This window comes from Salvia splendens, chromosome 11 (genome assembly GCF_004379255.2).
Source record: "Salvia splendens isolate huo1 chromosome 11, SspV2, whole genome shotgun sequence".
Classification (NCBI taxonomy): domain Eukaryota; kingdom Viridiplantae; phylum Streptophyta; class Magnoliopsida; order Lamiales; family Lamiaceae; genus Salvia; species Salvia splendens.
In genome coordinates this window covers 35,136,280-35,153,967 of record NC_056042.1, presented here as the reverse complement: position 1 = coordinate 35,153,967, position 17,688 = coordinate 35,136,280, and the positions used below count along the sequence as shown (strand labels likewise).

General features: G+C 51.5%; 2 protein-coding genes across 2 annotated transcripts; one reads left to right on the top strand and one right to left on the bottom strand.

Moving 5' to 3' along the window:
* Positions 1-3,134: 3,134 nt before the first annotated feature.
* Positions 3,135-6,594, bottom strand: LOC121754886. The gene is made up of 2 exons (XM_042150177.1): positions 6,029-6,594; positions 3,135-3,153 (listed from the first exon to the last, which is right to left on the bottom strand). Exons 1-2 carry the CDS (start codon positions 6,592-6,594, stop codon positions 3,135-3,137), a joined length of 585 nt encoding a protein of 194 aa, XP_042006111.1.
* A 7,923-nt stretch (positions 6,595-14,517) lies between these two features.
* On the top strand, positions 14,518-16,332 carry LOC121754885. The gene has a single exon (XM_042150176.1). The coding sequence runs from the start codon at positions 14,518-14,520 to the stop codon at positions 16,330-16,332; it is 1,815 nt and encodes a 604-aa protein (XP_042006110.1).
* Positions 16,333-17,688: the final 1,356 nt, after the last annotated feature.

Sequence of the window (17,688 nt, the reverse complement as noted above, 5' to 3'; positions counted from 1 at the left end):
GACTATTCCCAATGGCCGACCCCACAGAACCGGCCTCCTCCCAACAGAGAGGGAGAGTCGCATCCGGCAGGCCCTAGTACACAGCCTTAGGGCCCGAGGTACCAGCCTTTTGCTAGGCAGGCGACAGAGAGGCCTCCCCCCGAGGTTGGACAGCCACGGCGTCAGGAGAGGCGCAACCAGGGCTTGGTGATCAGAGAGCCGGCCCCTTGGCCCCGTCTTACACCCCGGGCCTTCTTCAGCAGCCGCAGAGGGTTCACAGGCTGCACGGGACGACGGCTTCGTCATGCCTAAGAAGAAGAAGAACTTCAAGAGCGCAGCTTGGTACGAGAGGCGACGAAGAGAGGCACCGAAAGAAGATGCAGGCGAAAGCCACCTTGGCGCGGACAGTGTCAGACGGAGAGGGACATCAGGGTATGGAGAGGGATGATTCCTCATCAGGGAGAGAGCGGGCCTCTAGGTCTAGATCGCCTTCTATTACACGCGGTTTCGGATACGGACCTCTGGCGATGGTTTTGCACGGTGATAACATGTTCGGGGCTTTGGAGGATTTTCCCTCGGATGATGCCGAGGTTGAGATGGACAGCGATACCCACCAGGATCATATGAGAGTGGTGGTACCGAACACGAGGCTTGAATCCGACGATCCGGTGCTGCAGTACATTGGATACACTTCCCCTCCCGCAGAAGGTTCATCGAAGAAGGCGAGGCTTTCGGCCTCGGGAGCCTACTGAGTTTCCCATGTCTTCTCACTTCATGATCTGGAATGCCCAGGGCATAGCGAACGCTACTACCCAAGGCACTTTCAAAAATATGATCGATATGTACAGTGTTTTGTTTGCCGCGGTGCTAGAGCCCCAGACGGATCCCCAGCCTTCTTTCTTTAGTAGGCGATTTGGGTTGCAGTTTAGGTGTTCGAACACTAACGGCAAGATTTGGATCTTCTCTCACAGGGACTGGCAGGTCGAGGTCATTGACGACTCTGAGCAGGTCCTTCACGTCCGAGTTTCTGCTGCGATATTCCCTTTTTCAATCTATCTCTCCGTAGTGTACGCTAAGTGCTCGAGGGAGGGGAGATACGATCTGTGGAATAAGCTCAGGGACATCTCTCTAGCCACTGACGGGGCCCCCTGGCTTGTTGGAGGTGACTTCAACATCTTCTTGTTGGAGGAAGAGAGACAGGGCAGCACGACAGACAGGCACGGAGAAATGATGGACTTCGCCGACGCCGTTGCAGATTGCCAGCTTCTGGACCCTGGTTTTGATGGCCCACCGTTCACATGGACGAGGAGTGGGCTCTGGGAGAGATTGGACAGAGTCCTTCTTGGGGAGCACTGGACGACCGCCTTTGTGGCTACTAGGGTGACTCATTTGCATAGGATCTCTTTAGATCATGCCCCTTTGCTAGTGCGGTGCCAGCTCACGGCTCAGATTCCGAGGCCTTCGTTTAGGTTTCAGAATATGTGGGTTAGGCATCACACTTTCAGGGATGAGATTGCCAGAGTGTGGACGGCGGAGACGGGCTTCTTCGGCATGCTTAATCTTCAATTCAAACTCAGCAGAGTTAAGGGTTTTCTCAAGGGATGGAACAGGGAGGTCTTTGGGAACATCTTTGACAAGCTGAGGGAAGCAGAGGAGGCGGTTACCGCTGCGCAGGTGGCTTATGACGGGGACCCCACGGGAGCCCATAGGAGTGAGCTTAGCCGTTGCACAGCTCTCTACGTACTCCGCACTAGGATGGAGGAGGATTTCTGGAAGCAGAAGGCTGCCATTCGGTGGGCGGCAGAAGGTGAAAGGAATTCCAAATTCTTCCACGGGTGGGTGCGACAGAAGCGGGTGAAGTCCCGGATTCACGCCATTCAGGCAGGAGGACAGACTCTCACGTCGGAGGAGGACATCAGACAGTCGGCGGTTGACTACTTCCAGCGGCTTCTCACATCAGACGTTGAGCACTTGGAGCAGCCGGACCTTGATCTCTTGCGCGGTCTCCCAGAGGAAGTAGACCGCGAGGGCCTCTGTGCAGTCCCCGGCTACGATGAGGTGAGGGCGGCGGCTTTGCCATCAGTGGGGACAGCGCCTCGGGACCGGATGGCTTCTCGTCTCTTTTCTTCCAGCATTGTTGGGACATCGTTGGAGCAGAGGTGGTGGCAGCAGTGGCGGACTTCTTCTTAGGAGCTCCCATGCCCCGCAGCTTCACGGCCACGACCATCATACTCTTGCCGAAGAAGGAAAGCCCGGCGACCTGGGCAGAGTACAGGCCGATTAGCCTTTGCAACGTGACCAACAAGATCATCACCAAGATCTTGACATCGCGTTTGGCGCCGCTGCTTCCTCAGGTTGTGGCGCCGAACCAGAGCGGTTTTGTAAAGGGTCGCATGCTTAGTGATAATGTGCTCTTGGCTCAGGAATTGATTCAAGATATCAGCAGGTCGCTCATTCAGAAGGCAAACTCGCCTAACCTTGCCCTCAAGCTAGATATGGCTAAGGCCTATGATCGAGTGCAGTGGCCTTTCCTCCTCCTGGTACTTGATAGGATGGGATTCCCGCCGGGGTGGGTGAGTATGGTCGATCGATGCATCTCTTCATGCTGGTTCTCAGTGCTTGTGAATGGGGCTCCGGCAGGTTTCTTCCAGTCTACGAGGGGACTTCGCCAGGGAGATCCGTTATCGCCGTCGCTGTTCGTGCTTGCGGCAGATTATCTTTCGAGGAGCTTGAACAGGCTTTTTGACACATATCCCGATATGGAGTGTAGGTGTGCTAGGCGCGCGCCGGCCATATCCCATCTGTCTTATGCCGATGACGTTATCATTTTTGTCAGGCGCACAGACAGTCTGTGGAGAGGCTGGTGCATTGTCTCGAGCACTACTCTGCCGTGTCGGGTCAGATGGTGAACAGGGGAAAGAGTCATTTCTACCTCTTTGAGAAGTTCGACGCTTGGGCGGCTGAGGTGGCAGAGGCGAGTGGATTCCAGCAGGGATTCCTCCCTTTCACTTACCTTGGTGTCCCTATCTATAAGGGGGGGCTGAAGGCCGGCTACCTTTTAGATATCCGACAGAAGATGGTGGACCGGATTCACAGCTGGTCTTACAGACATCTTTCTCTTGGAGGGCGCCTCGCTCTGATCAAGAGCACCCTTGTCACCATCCCTCATCACATCTTCAAAGTCATGAAGCCGTATCAGTATTGGATGAGGGAATTGGAGCAGATCTTGGCCCGGTTCTTTTGGGGTACGATTGGGGAGCAGAGGAAGATTCACTGGGTTAGCTGGAAGAAGAAGATTTGCCTGCCGTTGGATGAGGGATGCCTCGGCATCCGTCGTTTCCGTGAGGTCGTTAAAGCTTTCAGCATCAAGCTCTGGTGGAGATTTCTCGCGCAGGATTCTCTTTGGTCGTAGTTCACCATGCGCAAGTATTGCTTCCATGCTGGTCGTGCTTTCATTTCTCCTTACTCTGTGCATGATAGTCCTATATGGCATCGTCTCACGGACATTAGGGGTCAGGTTCATGGTCTCATTAGGTGGTCCCTCGGCGAAGGGCGGATTAGTTTCTGGGATGACGTGTGGGTCGGGGATCGCCCCCTTAGGACCTATTGTCCGCCCGGGACTGATCTTCCTGCTGCTGAGGTTTCTAGGTTCTGGCATGATCATACTTGGCATATGGAAAAATTGCATGATTACTTGGCTTTGTATGGTGTGCCTCTGCATGTGTGGATCTTATCATGGCTGTACCGATTGAGGTGGGCAGGCGGGATGTGATGCGATGGAGCCTCACTGGCGATGGCGAGTTCTCGACGGCCTCAGCTTGGGAGCTCATCCGGACACGGTCCCCTAGATATTTCGGACTTCGCATGGTTTGGAATACTGGGCTGACCCCTACCATCTCTGTCTTCATCTAGCGCCTCCTCCTCCAAAGGCTCCCTGTTGAGTGTTATGTTCAGGCCCGTGGTATCTCTCTTGCATCCAAGTGTCTCTGTTGTGTCTCTTCTACTTCAGTCGAGTCGTTTCAGCATTTGTTTGTGTCGAGTCCTCTGGCGAGATCGGTTTGGGATTACTTTGATGGCTGGTTTCCTTACATCAGCACACACATTCACACGTGCACTGATATTGCACATAGATTAGGTTTTTGGTGGAGGTCCTCTCACAGGGCCACCGCCTTGCACATCAGCTTCATTATTCCCTGTTTGGTATACTGGTTTATCTGGACGGAGAGGAATAGCTGCAAGCACCGCGGCATTTCTTTTCGTTCTTCGCATGTTATTTGGCAGGTTGTTCGGCACCTGCGGATCTTGGTGGCGACGGGTGTGTTTGTCCCTCTTCATTGGCGCGGTTGCACCCCGGCCGTTGACTTCATGCCTTTGGCGCCTCCTCGCCGGCGAGTTCTACGGTCCCTGCAAGTGCTTTGGTATCCACCCGACGATCCTTGGGTGAAGCTGAACACCGACGGGGCCTTTTCTAGCTCGACGGGACAGGCAGGCGGTGGGGGAGTGGTTCGGGGCTCAGATGGTTCCCTCCTGGGGGCCTTTTGCACGCCCCTCGTAGCTGGGTCGGCCTTCGAGGCGGAGCTCTTGGCATTTCTTCACGGGCTGACTTTGGCTATGCAGTTCTCATCGCATGTTTGGGTCGAGATGGATGCGGCAGCAGTGGTCACGGTGTTCACTTCAGGACGCGGAGGAGCAGCGGATGTGAGACATCACATGGCTCGCATTCGTACTTTGCTCGCACAGATACAGTTTATGTTCTCTCACATCTATCGAGAGGGCAACCGGCCAGCAGACTTTTTGGCAGGTAGGGGGGTCCAGACCCCTGCCATCACCTTCTTTGATGCGGATTCAGCACCTCGGTATTTGAAGTCGCTCGTCAGGATGGACCAGTTGGGCTATCCGAACTTTAGATTCCGATATCGAGATGGATGACTACTTCACTTGGTTCGTGGTTTTGATTTATGGTTTTTTGTTTTCCTTTGGACTTGGCCATCATTTGGACATCATCCTTGTTATTATTTTGATGTATAGCTTTGTTATGTTTGTTTTCTCGTTAGTTAGATGGTTAGTACCCGGTCTATGGGGATACCATAGTAGCTTTTTTAGCTCTTGTGATTTGTATCTCTCGTGCGGACCGAGTCACTTTTGGGCTTGGCTGATGTATGTTCTTTTGGTGATTTTTGATATATACAGGTTGGGGGTCCGCCTTAACCCCCCGCCGTGATGGTGTTTGAGGGAAAAAAAACCCTGAACCCTGAACAAGTGGTTCGGGGCTCAGACGGTTCTCTCTTGGGGGCCTTTTGTACGCCTCTCGCAGCTGGGTCGGCCTTCGAGGCGGAGCTTTAGCTCTTCTTCACGGGCTGACACTGGCTATGCAGTTCTCCTCGCATGTCTGGGTCGAGATGGATGCGGCAGCAGTGGTCGCGGTGTTCACTTCAGGACGCGGAGGAGCAGCGGATATGAGACATCACATGGCTCGCATTCGTACTTTGCTCGCACAGATACAGTTCATGTTCTCTCACATCTATCGAGAGGGCAACCGGCCAGCAGACTTTCTGGCAGGTAGGGGGTCCAGACCCCTGCCATCACCTTCTTTGATGCGGATTCAGCGCCTCGGTATTTGAAGTCGCTCGTCAGGATGGACCAGTTGGGCTATCCGAACTTCAGATTCAGATATCAAGATGGATGACTTCTTCACTTGGTTCGTGGTTTAGATTTATGGTTTTTTGATTTCCTTTAGATTTGGCCCGCTTTTGGCCTTCATCCTTGTTCTTTTTATGATGTATAGCTTTGTTATGTTTATCCTCTCTTTAGTTAGATGGTTAGTACCCGGTCTGTGGGGATACCATAGTAGCTTTGTTAGCTCTTGTGTTTTGTATCTCTCGTGCGGACCGAGTCACTTTTGGGCTCGTCTGATGTATGTGCTTTTGGTGATTTTTGATATATACAAGTTGGGGGTCCGCCTTTACCCCCCGTCGTGATGGTGTTTGAGGGGAAAAAAAACCCCTGAACCCTGAACCCTAAACCCTCCCCAAGCAAAACTCTATCCAACCTCTCCCAGACCCCGTTTCGTGTCCAAGTAAAATCAGGACCATCGAAGCCAGGATCAAAAAGCTGACAATCTGCAATCGCATCTGCAAAATCCATCATCTCACCGTGTCTCTCTGCTGTGCCACCCCGTCGCTCATCCTCCGTGAGGAAGGTGTTGAAGTCACCTCCAACGAGCCAAGGTGATCCATCTGTCAACAGGGAAATCTCTCTGAGCTTGTCCCACAAGCTATATCTGCCCACCCTAGTGCACTTGGCATACACAATCGAGAGGTGAATGGGAACCGGAAAGATGGCGGCCGTAACTCTCACATGCAGGACCTGGTCCGAGTCGTCGACCACCTCAATCTCCCAGTCTCTATGTGCAAAAATCCAAATCTTGCGGCTGATATTCGCACACCCAAACTGAAGGCCAAACCGCCTACTGTAAAAAGAAGGTCGGGGATCGGTCTGAGGCTCGATCACAGCTGCAAATATCACACTGTACATATCAATCATGTTCTTCAGAGTGCCCTGGGTGCGAGAATTTGCAATGCCCTTGGCATTCCAAATCATGAAGTGGCTAGACATGAGGAGATCAGTGGGACCCCGAAGCCCTAAGCTTCGCCTTCTTCAATCTACCCTCAGGAGGAGGGGAAGTGTGTCCCGTGCCATGGGCCTCGAGCTCTAGCAATCTAATGCGCGAAGCCGAGGCCTCAGCCATCAAAGTGTCCTGAAACTCTGTAACAAGTCGATCCTCCTCGTCGTCAGATGGGAAGTCCTCCAATGCCCCAAACATGTTGCTGTCCACCGCAACAATGGCCAAAGAGTCATTCACATGTCGGGATGTGTACGATGGGGAGAAGGATCCACCATCACTCTCGCTCTCTGAAGCTGAATCCTGGCCATCTGTGTCGGGGTCATCACCCCCCTCTGACTGAACCTCTGTCGGACTCACAAGTTGTTGCTTCTTCTTCAATCGTTGCCTCTCCTTCTTTCTGGCCCGGCTGGCTGCACTGCGTGTCTTCTTCTTCTTCCTAGGAACAATGAATCCATCATCCTTGGTCTCATGTGTCCCTGCCATGGCTAATCCCGAAGGCCCAGCATCAATGAAGTGTCCCGGGGCCTTCGGGTCGTGCTCCGAATGAGCAGTCTCCCTCTGTAGAATACGAACGGCTGGTCTCTGTACCTGGTGAGTCTCTGGCTGCCGTATCTCGGGAGTCTGTTTCTGAACTCCAAAGTTCCCAACCTATGGGACTCTAATGTGAGAGGCGCCTACCGAAAACTGGCCTCGAGGCTGTTCCTCGTGTCCCCTGCTGGGAGTGGTCTCCCGGTGCTGATCTCTCATCTCCTGCCTCGCTGGGGGATGATCCCCCCTCCACTGACTGGATGGGCCCGGCTGCCTCGGCACCCCGTGAGAGTAGTCCTTTTTGGGGGCATTGGACGCCTGCCAAAAGCATAACAGTTCTCTGCACTGTGCCCCACATGCTGACACTCTCGACAGTACAACGGTATCTTATCCCACTTGATCTTCAAAGTGACCCTCTTCCCCGCAATATCCAAAGCGATCTCCTCAGGGATAGGCTGGGAGATTTCAACCTCAACACAAATACGGGCAAATGAAACCCGTGATCTAGTGATCGTTGCCCGATCCACTTGCACAGCGTGACCAAACAAATTCCCAATAGCAATCAAAGCAGACTCCTCAAACAAATGCACAGGTAAAGCAAGAATATTGCACCATAAAGCAACAATGGGGATCTCAAAAAATGGATCAAAATCAGGGGTACACTTAAAGACACGCATGGGCTGATGCTCAATATACCAAACAGGAGAGTTATTTGGACTATTTAAAATTTTCACATAATCACACATCTCAGATAATTGAATGAAAACATGCTTCGCATTTAAAAAATTCCACGACAAAGTACCTTTTAATTTGATGTTTCCCAAGGCTTTCTGAATTTGATGTGCGGTAGGGATGGAATGCGAGAACTTTCCAACAATGGCGGGTCCTATACGGCCTGCAAGATCGGCAGACTCATCAGATGAAAAAAATAAACACGGTTTACCTTCGACCATTCGGACCTCGCCTCTCTTTTGTGCTCGGGCGTGATCAAGTAGGATTGGGCCTTCCGACGGCTGTCCCATCCTCAACACATCCGCCATCGAGCGGCCAAAAAACACTTTTTTTTCTTCTCCTTCTCCATTCCATCTCCATTGTTAATTGGACCACCTTGTTCTTTCTCCACCAAATCCGCCCAAGTCAAGAGTGGCGTAGATTTTTTCAGAGTGTTGTCCGAGGGAGGAATTTCATTTGAGGCCATTGGGGCTGCCCCATATGCGGAATTAAGTGAGGGGTAATTCGAAGCCTTTAAGGGATTATGATGATGATTGTTTAGAGGGTTGGCTGGGGTTTGCATGGGATGTTGAGTTGAAAGCATGGGATTGTTAATAAAATTCAAGGGGTTGTCGGTTGTAATTGGAGAAGGAATTTAGTTATATTTATTTTGGTGTGTAGGCGTGGATTTAAAATTAGTAAGGGCTGGAAATTGGTGGAGGTCATGAGACGGTTTAGAAGACTGAGTATGTGGTTGGTAAAGAGTAGGCTTGGACGTGTGGGAATTAAAAGGATTGGGCTTAGGGAGATTTAAAAATGAATTGGGCTTAAAAGGGGAAAAGGCTGATGGGGATACCTTATTTGTGAGGCAGGCTGTAAATCTGGGCCGAAGATTAAGCCCCATTCCAGCAGGCCCGAACATTGATGATAGACGGCTGGGCTGCCCAGCTCCTCCAATTTTAGAGGTAGACGGCCCAAAAGGCGGTGGCCCAAAATCTGAAACAGGCAGAAGGTGTCGTTGCTGAGTGTGTTGAGATTCCAAGAGGTCCAAAATTGCTACCTCTTCATGTGGGACCGCTGATAATGGGACCACCTCCAGTCCAGTCGGCTGACACATGGCAACACCATGTCCACGCGGCGTTGACTGTGGATTCAGAGTAGTTGAGTCCTCAAAATACACGCGCTCCACATCAATAGTTGAAGATTTCCCAGATTTTTTCACTCTTTCCAACAGCAAAAGGCTTGAATTCGATTTGGCATGTTCTTCGGTATTAATGTTGTCGCTGCCATCCATGTTGCTACCTCCCAATGATCTCGATTATATTGCTTGCTTTCTAGGATAAAGCAAATTTCCTTCCCTCTCACCAGCTGGTTTTCCACTTTCCATGCAAGATCTATTCCCTTTTCGGTGCAAAATCAGAGAGTTGACTCCATTAGGCGGTTGGAGTGTATCTTGAATTGGAGCCTTCTTAAATGCAGCCGACGCTATTTTGGGGCATGTGAGGTTGGCGGCTAGTGTTTCATTAATGAGTGTTGTACCCAATGTTTCGCTAGCTCCGAGAAAAGAGGTAGCCGTTGCAGCATGTGTAGTACTCCCTCCGTCCCGCACTACTCGCACGTTTCATTTTCGGCACGGAGATTAAGGAATGAGTGTATAGCAAAGTCAAATATTACGGCTGTAGGTGAAAATTTTTACTAAAAATGGAAATAGTGCAAATAACTTGGGACGCCCAGAAAAGAAATAAGTGCAAGTAGTCCGGGACGGAGGGAGTATAAAACAAGCCATTCTCCACTTCTTGTACAGCTACCACCCCTACAAAATCGATATCCTCCAAACTCCCTTTCCCATGTAGTACATTTGCAGCCTTTCCACATTCGGAAACCCCCAAACAAAAGGTATTAATTCCACTGTCTTCTTGTTGATTTGGATTATGCAAACTTGCTGTTGTACTCTCTGCCTTCCCTCTCTCATCCTCTGAAACATGTAGCGACGTAACATCAGAGATCCTAGAGGACGTATCAGCCTCATAAGCCGCCACCCTTGGTGCAACCCTAGAGGACCGTCGTGGAATTGAGTTTGCTGCCTAAACCTGTGTTGCCGGCGGCTATTTTGAGGAATTTTTTCGTAGCGTGTGAGAGATTGGTTGTGCCGGCGACTCAGAATTTTCGATAAAGTGGCCATTTTTCCGGTCGGCAATCCTATCTTCTTCCATTTCTTTCCAATATTCATCATCCAAGGCAAAGACGTGCTCCACCTTTCTGTTCAGAAATTTCTTTTTCATCTCCTCTATTTCTGCCAATGAGTGAAGCCTCTCGTCACCATGAACAGCCTCTGATTGAAAATCGATATTCGTCGCCTCCTTCCAAACCTGTTCAGAAACCTCCTCCCTCCCTGAAAATCGATTTGTTTCACTGTCTAAGACCACGAGCAGCTCCGGCAGTCGCCTCTGCGGCGGGTCCGCCATTGCCGCAAAGATTCAGTTGACGGCGACCACTCCCACCCACCAAAAACCCAAGCAGACACACAAAAATGTACCTACAAACACAAACGACACAACAACTCACCTAGACACGACGACTGATGGCAAGAAACCGCCGGAAACCAAACGAAGAAGATGACCTGAAAGTGGATTCCGGCGACAGAAACTAAAAACGACCAAAATCCGGCCAAAAACTTGACGAAATCAAAAACAAAAACGGACAGAAAGATTAAACGACCAAGATGAACAAGATTGACGGAAAAAAACTAAACTAAAAACACTAAAATCGGCGAAATCTGACTTGGAAATTTCGAGGGGCTAGAGAGCATTGTGTGTTTTTAGTGTGTGTGATTTGCGTGCAAGGACACGAATGTTTAGGGCGGTTTAGGGTTTAGGGTTTTTTTTTTCTCAAACACCTTCACGGTGAGGGGTTAGGCGGACCCCCAACCTGTCTATATCAAAACCAAAAGAATGTCATACATTGGCCAAGCCCAAAAGTGACTTGGACCACAAAGAAATGCATATCAAGAACTCTAACTAAACAAGGATGTCCCCACAAGCCGGGTATTATCCATCTAGCAAGAGAACAAAAAACCAACAAGACAACATGTGAGGTGGCTAAGGGATAGCCAAGCCCAAAGGAAGTACAAAGCATATAAATCAAAAACCAGAACCAAGTGTACAAAAAATCATCCATCTCGATATCTGAATCTGAAGTTCGGATAACCCAACTGGTCCATCCTCACAAGTGACTTCAAGTATCGAGGCGCTGTGTCTGCATCAAAGAAAGTGATGGCAGAGGTCTGAGCCCCCCTACCTGCGAGAAAATCAGCAGCCCGGTTTCCCTCTCGGTGGATGTGAGAGAACCGAACCTGCACCTGTGAGAGCAAGATGCGAATGCGAGCCATATGATGTCTCACGTCCGCCGCTCCCCCGCGACCGGAAGTGAACACTGCGACCACTGCTGCTGCGTCCATCTCGACCCAAACCTGTGATGAGAACTCCATAGCCATCGTCAACCCATGAAGAATAGCAAGAAGCTCCGCCTCGAAGGCCGACGCAGCTACTAGGGGCGTGCAAAAGGCCCTCAACAGAGAACCGTCTAAAGCACGAACCACTCTCCCACCACCAGCCTGTCCCGTCGAGGTAGAGAAGGCCCCATCTGTGTTCAGCTTAACCCAAGGATCGTCAGGTGGATGCCAAAGCACGCTCAAGGACCTCAGAACTCGCCGGCGAGGAGGAACCGAAGGCATGAAGTCGACAGTCGGGGTGCAACCGCGCCAATGAAGGGGGACTAGCACACCCGCCGCCACCAAAATCCGCAAATGCTGAATGACCTGCCAAATAACATGGGAAGAACGAAAGGAAATGTCGCGGTGCTTGCAGCTATTCCTCTCCGTCCAAATGAACCAATATACAAGGCAAGGAACAATAAAACTGATGTGCAAGGTGGGAGCCCTGTGAGAGGACCTCCACCAAAACCCTAATCTAAGTGCAATGTCAGTGCACGTGTGAATGTGTGTGCCAATGTAAGGGAACCAGCCATCGAAGTAATCCCAAACAGATCTCGCCAACGGACTCAACACAAACAAATGCTGAAACGACTCGACTGAAAAAGAAGAGACACAACACAGACACTTGGATGCAAGAGAGATACTGCGGGCCTGGACATAGCACTCAACAGGGACCCTCTGGAGGAGGAGGCGCCAGATGAAGATAGAGATGGTCGGGGTCAGCCCAGCATTCCAAACCATGCGAAGTCCAATATGTCTAGGGGACCGTGTCCGGATGAGCTCCCAAGCTGAGGCCGTCGAGAACTCGCCATCACCAGTCAAGCTCCATCGCATCACATCCCGCCTGCCCGCCTCAATCGGAACAGCCCTGATAAGATCCAACACATACAAAGGCACACCATACAAAGCCAGATAATCATGCAGTTTTTCAACATGCCAAGGGGGAGATCAGTCCCAGGCGGAAGATCAGTCCCAGGCGGACAATAGGTCCTAAGGGGGAGATCCCCGACCCACACGTCATCCCAGAAACTAATCCGCCCTTCGCCGAGGGACCACCTAATGTGACCATGAACCTGACCCCTAATGTCCGTGAGATGATGCCAGATAGGACTATCATGCACAGAGTAAGGAGAAATGAAAGCACGACCAGCATGGAAACAATACTTGCGCATGGTGAACTGCGCCCATAAAGAATCCTGCGCGAGGAATCTCCACCAGAGCTTGATGCTGAAAGCTTTAACAAGCTCACGAAAGCGACGGATGCCAAGGCCTCCCTCATCCAACGGCAAGCAAATCTTCTTCTTCCAGCTAATCCAGTGAATCTTCCTCTGCTCTCCTACCGCACATCAAATTCAGAAAGCCTTGGGAAACATCAAATTAAAAGGTACTTTGTCGTGGAATTTTTTAAATGCGAAGCATGTTTTCATTCAATTATCTGAGATGTGTGATTATGTGAAAATTTTAAATAGTCCAAATAACTCTCTTGTTTGGTATATTGAGCATCATCCCATGCGTGTCTTTAAGTGGACCCCTGATTTTGATCCATTTTTTGAGATCCCCATTGTTGCTTTATGGTGCAATATTCTTGCTTTACCTGTGCATTTGTTTGAGGAGTCTGCTTTGATTGTTATTGGGAATTTGTTTGGTCACGCTGTGCAAGTGGATCGGGCAACGATCACTAGATCACGGGTTTCATTTGCCCGTATTTGTGTTGAGGTTGAAATCTCCCAGCCTATCCCTGAGGAGATCGCTTTGGATATTGCGGGGAAGAGGGTCACTTTGAAGATCAAGTGGGATAAGATACCGTTGTACTGTCGAGAGTGTCAGCATGTGGGGCACAGTGCAGAGAACTGTTATGCTTTTGGCAGGCGTCCAATGCCCCCAAAAAGGACTACTCTCACGGGGTGCCGAGGCAGCCGGGCCCATCCAGTCAGTGGAGGGGGGATCATCCCCCAGCGAGGCAGGAGATGAGAGATCAGCACCGGGAGACCACTCCCAGCAGGGGACACGAGGAACAGCCTCGAGGCCAGTTTTCGGTAGGCGCCTCTCACATTAGAGTCCCATAGGTTGGGAACTTTGGAGTTCAGAAACAGACTCCCGAGATACGGCAGCCAGAGACTCACCAGGTACAGAGACCAGCCGTTCGTATTCTACAGAGGGAGACTGCTCATTCGGAGCACGACCCGAAGGCCCCGGGACACTTCATTGATGCTGGGCCTTCGGGATTAGCCATGGCAGGGACACATGAGACCAAGGATGATGGATTCATTGTTCCTAGGAAGAAGAAGAAGACACGCAGTGCAGCCAGCCGGGCCAGAAAGAAGGAGAGGCAACGATTGAAGAAGAAGCAACAACTTGTGAGTCCGACAGAGGTTCAGTCAGAGGGGGGTGATGACCCCGACACAGATGGCCAGGATTCAGCTTCAGAGAGCGAGAGTGATGGTGGATCCTTCTCCCCATCGTACACATCCCGACATGCGAATGACTCTTTGGCCATTGTTGCGGTGGACAGCAACATGTTTGGGGCATTGGAGGACTTCCCGTCTGACGACGAGGAGGAGCGACTTGTTACAGAGTTTCAGGACACTTTGATGGCTGAGGCCTCGGCTTCGCGCATTAGATTGCTAGAGCTCGAGGCCCATGGCACGGGACACACTTCCCCTCCTCCTGAGGGTAGATTGAAGAAGGCGAAGCTTGGGGCTTCGGGGTCCCACTGATCTCCTCATGTCTAGCCACTTCGTGATTTGGAATGCCCAGGGCATTGCGAATTCTCGCACCCAGGGCACTCTGAAGAACATGATTGATATGTACAGTGTGATGTTTGCAGCTGTGATCGAGCCTCAGACCGATCCCCGACCTTCTTTTTACAGTAGGCGGTTTGGCCTTCAGTTTGGGTGTGCGAATATCAGCCGCAAGATTTGGATTTTTGCACATAGAGACTGGGAGATTGAGGTGGTCGACGACTCAGACCAGGTCCTGCATGTGAGAGTTACGGCGCCATCTTTCCGGTTCCCATTCACCTCTCGATTGTGTACGCCAAGTGCACTAGGGTGGGCAGATATAGCTTGTCAGAGAGATTTCCCTGTTGACAGATGGATCACCTTGGCTCGTTGGAGGTGACTTCAACACCTTCCTCACGGAGGATGAGCGACGGGGTGGCACAGCAGAGAGACACGGTGAGATGATGGATTTTGCAGATGCGATTGCAGATTGTCAGCTTTTTGATTCTGGCTTCGATGGTCCTAATTTTACTTGGACACGAAACGGGGTCTGGGAGAGGTTGGATAGAGTTTTGCTTGGGGAGCATTGGACGACAGTTTTTGCAGCTACCCGGGTCACTCATCTGCCTAGGATCTCCTCAGATCACGCCCCCCTCCTGGTCAGGTGTCAGACCTCTTTACAGATTCCGAGGCCGTCTTTCAGGTTTCAGAACATGTGGACCCGGCATCATACTTTCACGGAGGAGATTGCCAGGGCATGGGAGGCAGACACGGGGTTCTTTGGTATGATTAATCTTCAGTTCAAGCTCAATCGAGTTAAAGGTCTCCTCAAGAGATGGAACAGAGACGTCTTCGGGAACATCTTTGAGAGGTTGAGAGAGGCAGAGGGGGCGGTCACCTTGGCCCAGGCGGCATTTGATGGGGATCCCACACCCACGCACAGGGCTGAGCTCAATAGGTGCATCGCAGAGTATGTCCTCCGCACTAGGATGGAAGAGGATTTTTGGAAGCAGAAAGCTGCCATTCGATGGGCGACAGAGGGCGAGCGGAATTCCAAGTTCTTTCATGGGTGGGTCCGACAGAAGAGGGTAAAGTCCAGGATTCACGTGATTCAGGCAGGCGGCCAAAGCCTCACCTCAGAGGAGGAGATCAGACAGTCGGCGGTTGGGTTCTTTCAGCAGCTCCTCACGTCAGACATCGAGCAGCTGGGACAGCCCGATCTTGACATCCTGCACAACTTGCCGGATTCAGTGGACCGCCAGGGTCTTTGCGTAGTGCCAGATTCAGATGAGGTCAGAGCAGCAGTTTTTGGCATCAGTGGAGACAGTGCTTCAGGTCCGGATGGCTTCTCGTCCCTGTTCTTCCAGCATTGTTGGGACATTGTGGGTGCAGATGTGGCGCTGCTGTTGCCTCTTGTGCTGGCGCCGAACCAGAGTGGTTTCGTGAAGGGTCGCTTGCTTTGTGATAATGTTCTTTTGGCTAAGGAGATGATTCATGACATCGGCAGGAAGATCCTCAAGAGGGCCCCATCGCCTAATCTAGCACTTAAGCTGGACATGGCAAAGGCTTATGATAGAGTGCAGTGGCCTTTTCTCCTCATGGTGCTTGAGAGGATGGGATTCCCGTCGGGATGGGTGAGTATGATCAGACGGTGCATCTCCTCGTGCTGGTTCTTGGTTCTGGTGAATGGTTCCCCTGCGGGCTTCTTCCAGTCGACGCGGGGCCTTCGCCAGGGAGATCCTCTCTCCCCATCTCTCTTCGTTCTCGCAGCAGACTACCTGTCTAGGAGCTTGGACAGGCTGGTTGATTCCCATCCGGACATGGCGTACAGAGCTGTTAGATCATCGCCCACTATCTCCCACCTCTCCTATGCCGACGACATCATCATCTTCACCAGGGCGCATAGGGAGGCGGTTGAGAGACTCGCGCACTGCCTTGACCACTATTCGGCAGTGTCTGGTCAGATGGTGAACCGGGGAAAGAGTCACTTCTTCTTGCACCCGAGGTTTGAATCATGGGCAGATACGGTGGCGGAGGTCGGAGGCTTTCAGATGGGCTCGTTCCCTTTCACATACCTCGGGGTGCCTATCTATAAAGGTAACCTGAAGGCTGACTACCTCCTCGACATCCGACAGAAGATGGTTGACCGGATCCACAGCTGGTCCCACAGACACCTCTCTCTTGGGGGTCGTCTTGCTCTGATCAAGAGCACCCCGATGACTATCCCGCTCCGCTCCACATCCTTCAGGTCATGGAGCCCTATGGGTACTGGTTGAGGGAGCTGGAGCAGACTATGGCCAGATTCTTTTGGGGCACCGTTGGACAGCATAAGAAGATTCACTGGGTCAGTTGGAAGAATAAGATCTCCTTGCCGTTGGATGAGGGAGGCCTTGGCATCCGTCGCCTCCCCGAGTTGGTCGCCGCTTTCAGCATTAAGCTCGGGTGGAGATTCCTCTCGCAGGATTCCTTGTGGGCACAGAACACTTTGAGTAAGTATTGTAATCATCGTGGACGTGCTTTTGTTGCTCCTTGTGCTTCGCATGATAGTCCTATTTGGCGTCGTCTCACTGTCATTAGGCAGCATGTGCATTGTTTCATTAGGTGGTCCCTTGGCGAGGGGAAGATCAGCTTCTGGGATGACGTGTGGGTCGGGGATCGTCCCCTTCGGACCTATTGTCAGCCTGGGACTGCTCTCCCACCCGACGAGGTTTCTTGTTTCTTGTGTGATGGTACTTGGGATGATGATAAACTGCATGAATTGCTTGTTCGGTATGCTTTGCCTGCGCATGTTTTGGATGTTATCAGGGCTGTGCCGATTGAGGTGGGCGGTAGGGATGTGATGCGATGGAGTCTGACCGATGATGGCGAGTTCTCGACGGCCTCAGCTTGGGAGCTCATTCGGACTCGGTCCCCTAGACACTTCGGCCTTCGCATGGTATGGAATGCTGGGCTGACCCCGACTACCTCCGTGTTCATCTGGCGCCTCCTCCTTTAGAAGATCCCTGTTGATTGTCATGTACAGTCTCGTGGTATTTCCCTTGCTTCCAAGTGTCTGTGTTGTGTCTCTTCTTCTTATGTCGAGTCTTTACAGCATTTGTTTGTGTCTAGTCAGTCGGCGAGGTCTGTTTGGGACTACTTTGATGGCTGGTTTCCTGATATATGCACACACATTCACACGTGCACTGATATTGCACTTAGATTAGGTTTCTGGTGGAGGTCCTCTCACAGGGCTCCCACCTTGCACATCAGCTTCATTATTCCTTGCTTACTCTACTGGTTCATTTAGATGGAGAGAAATAGCTGCAAGCATCGCGGCATTTCTTTTCGTGCTTCCCATGTGATTTGGCAGGTTGTACATCAGTTGCGGACTTTGGTGGCGGCGGGTGTTCTAGTCCCCTTTCATTGGCAGGGTTGCACCCCGGTTGTCGATTTCATGCCCATGGCTCCTCCTCGCCGGCGAGTTCTGAGGTCCCTGAGTGTTCTTTAGCATCCACCTGACGCGCCTTGGGTGAAGCTGAACACAGACGGGGCCTTTTCTACCTCGACTGGACAGGCTGGTGGTGGGGGGGTAGTTCGTGGTCCAGACGGTTCTCTCCTGAGGGCCTTTTGCAAGCCCCTTGTAGCCGCGTCGG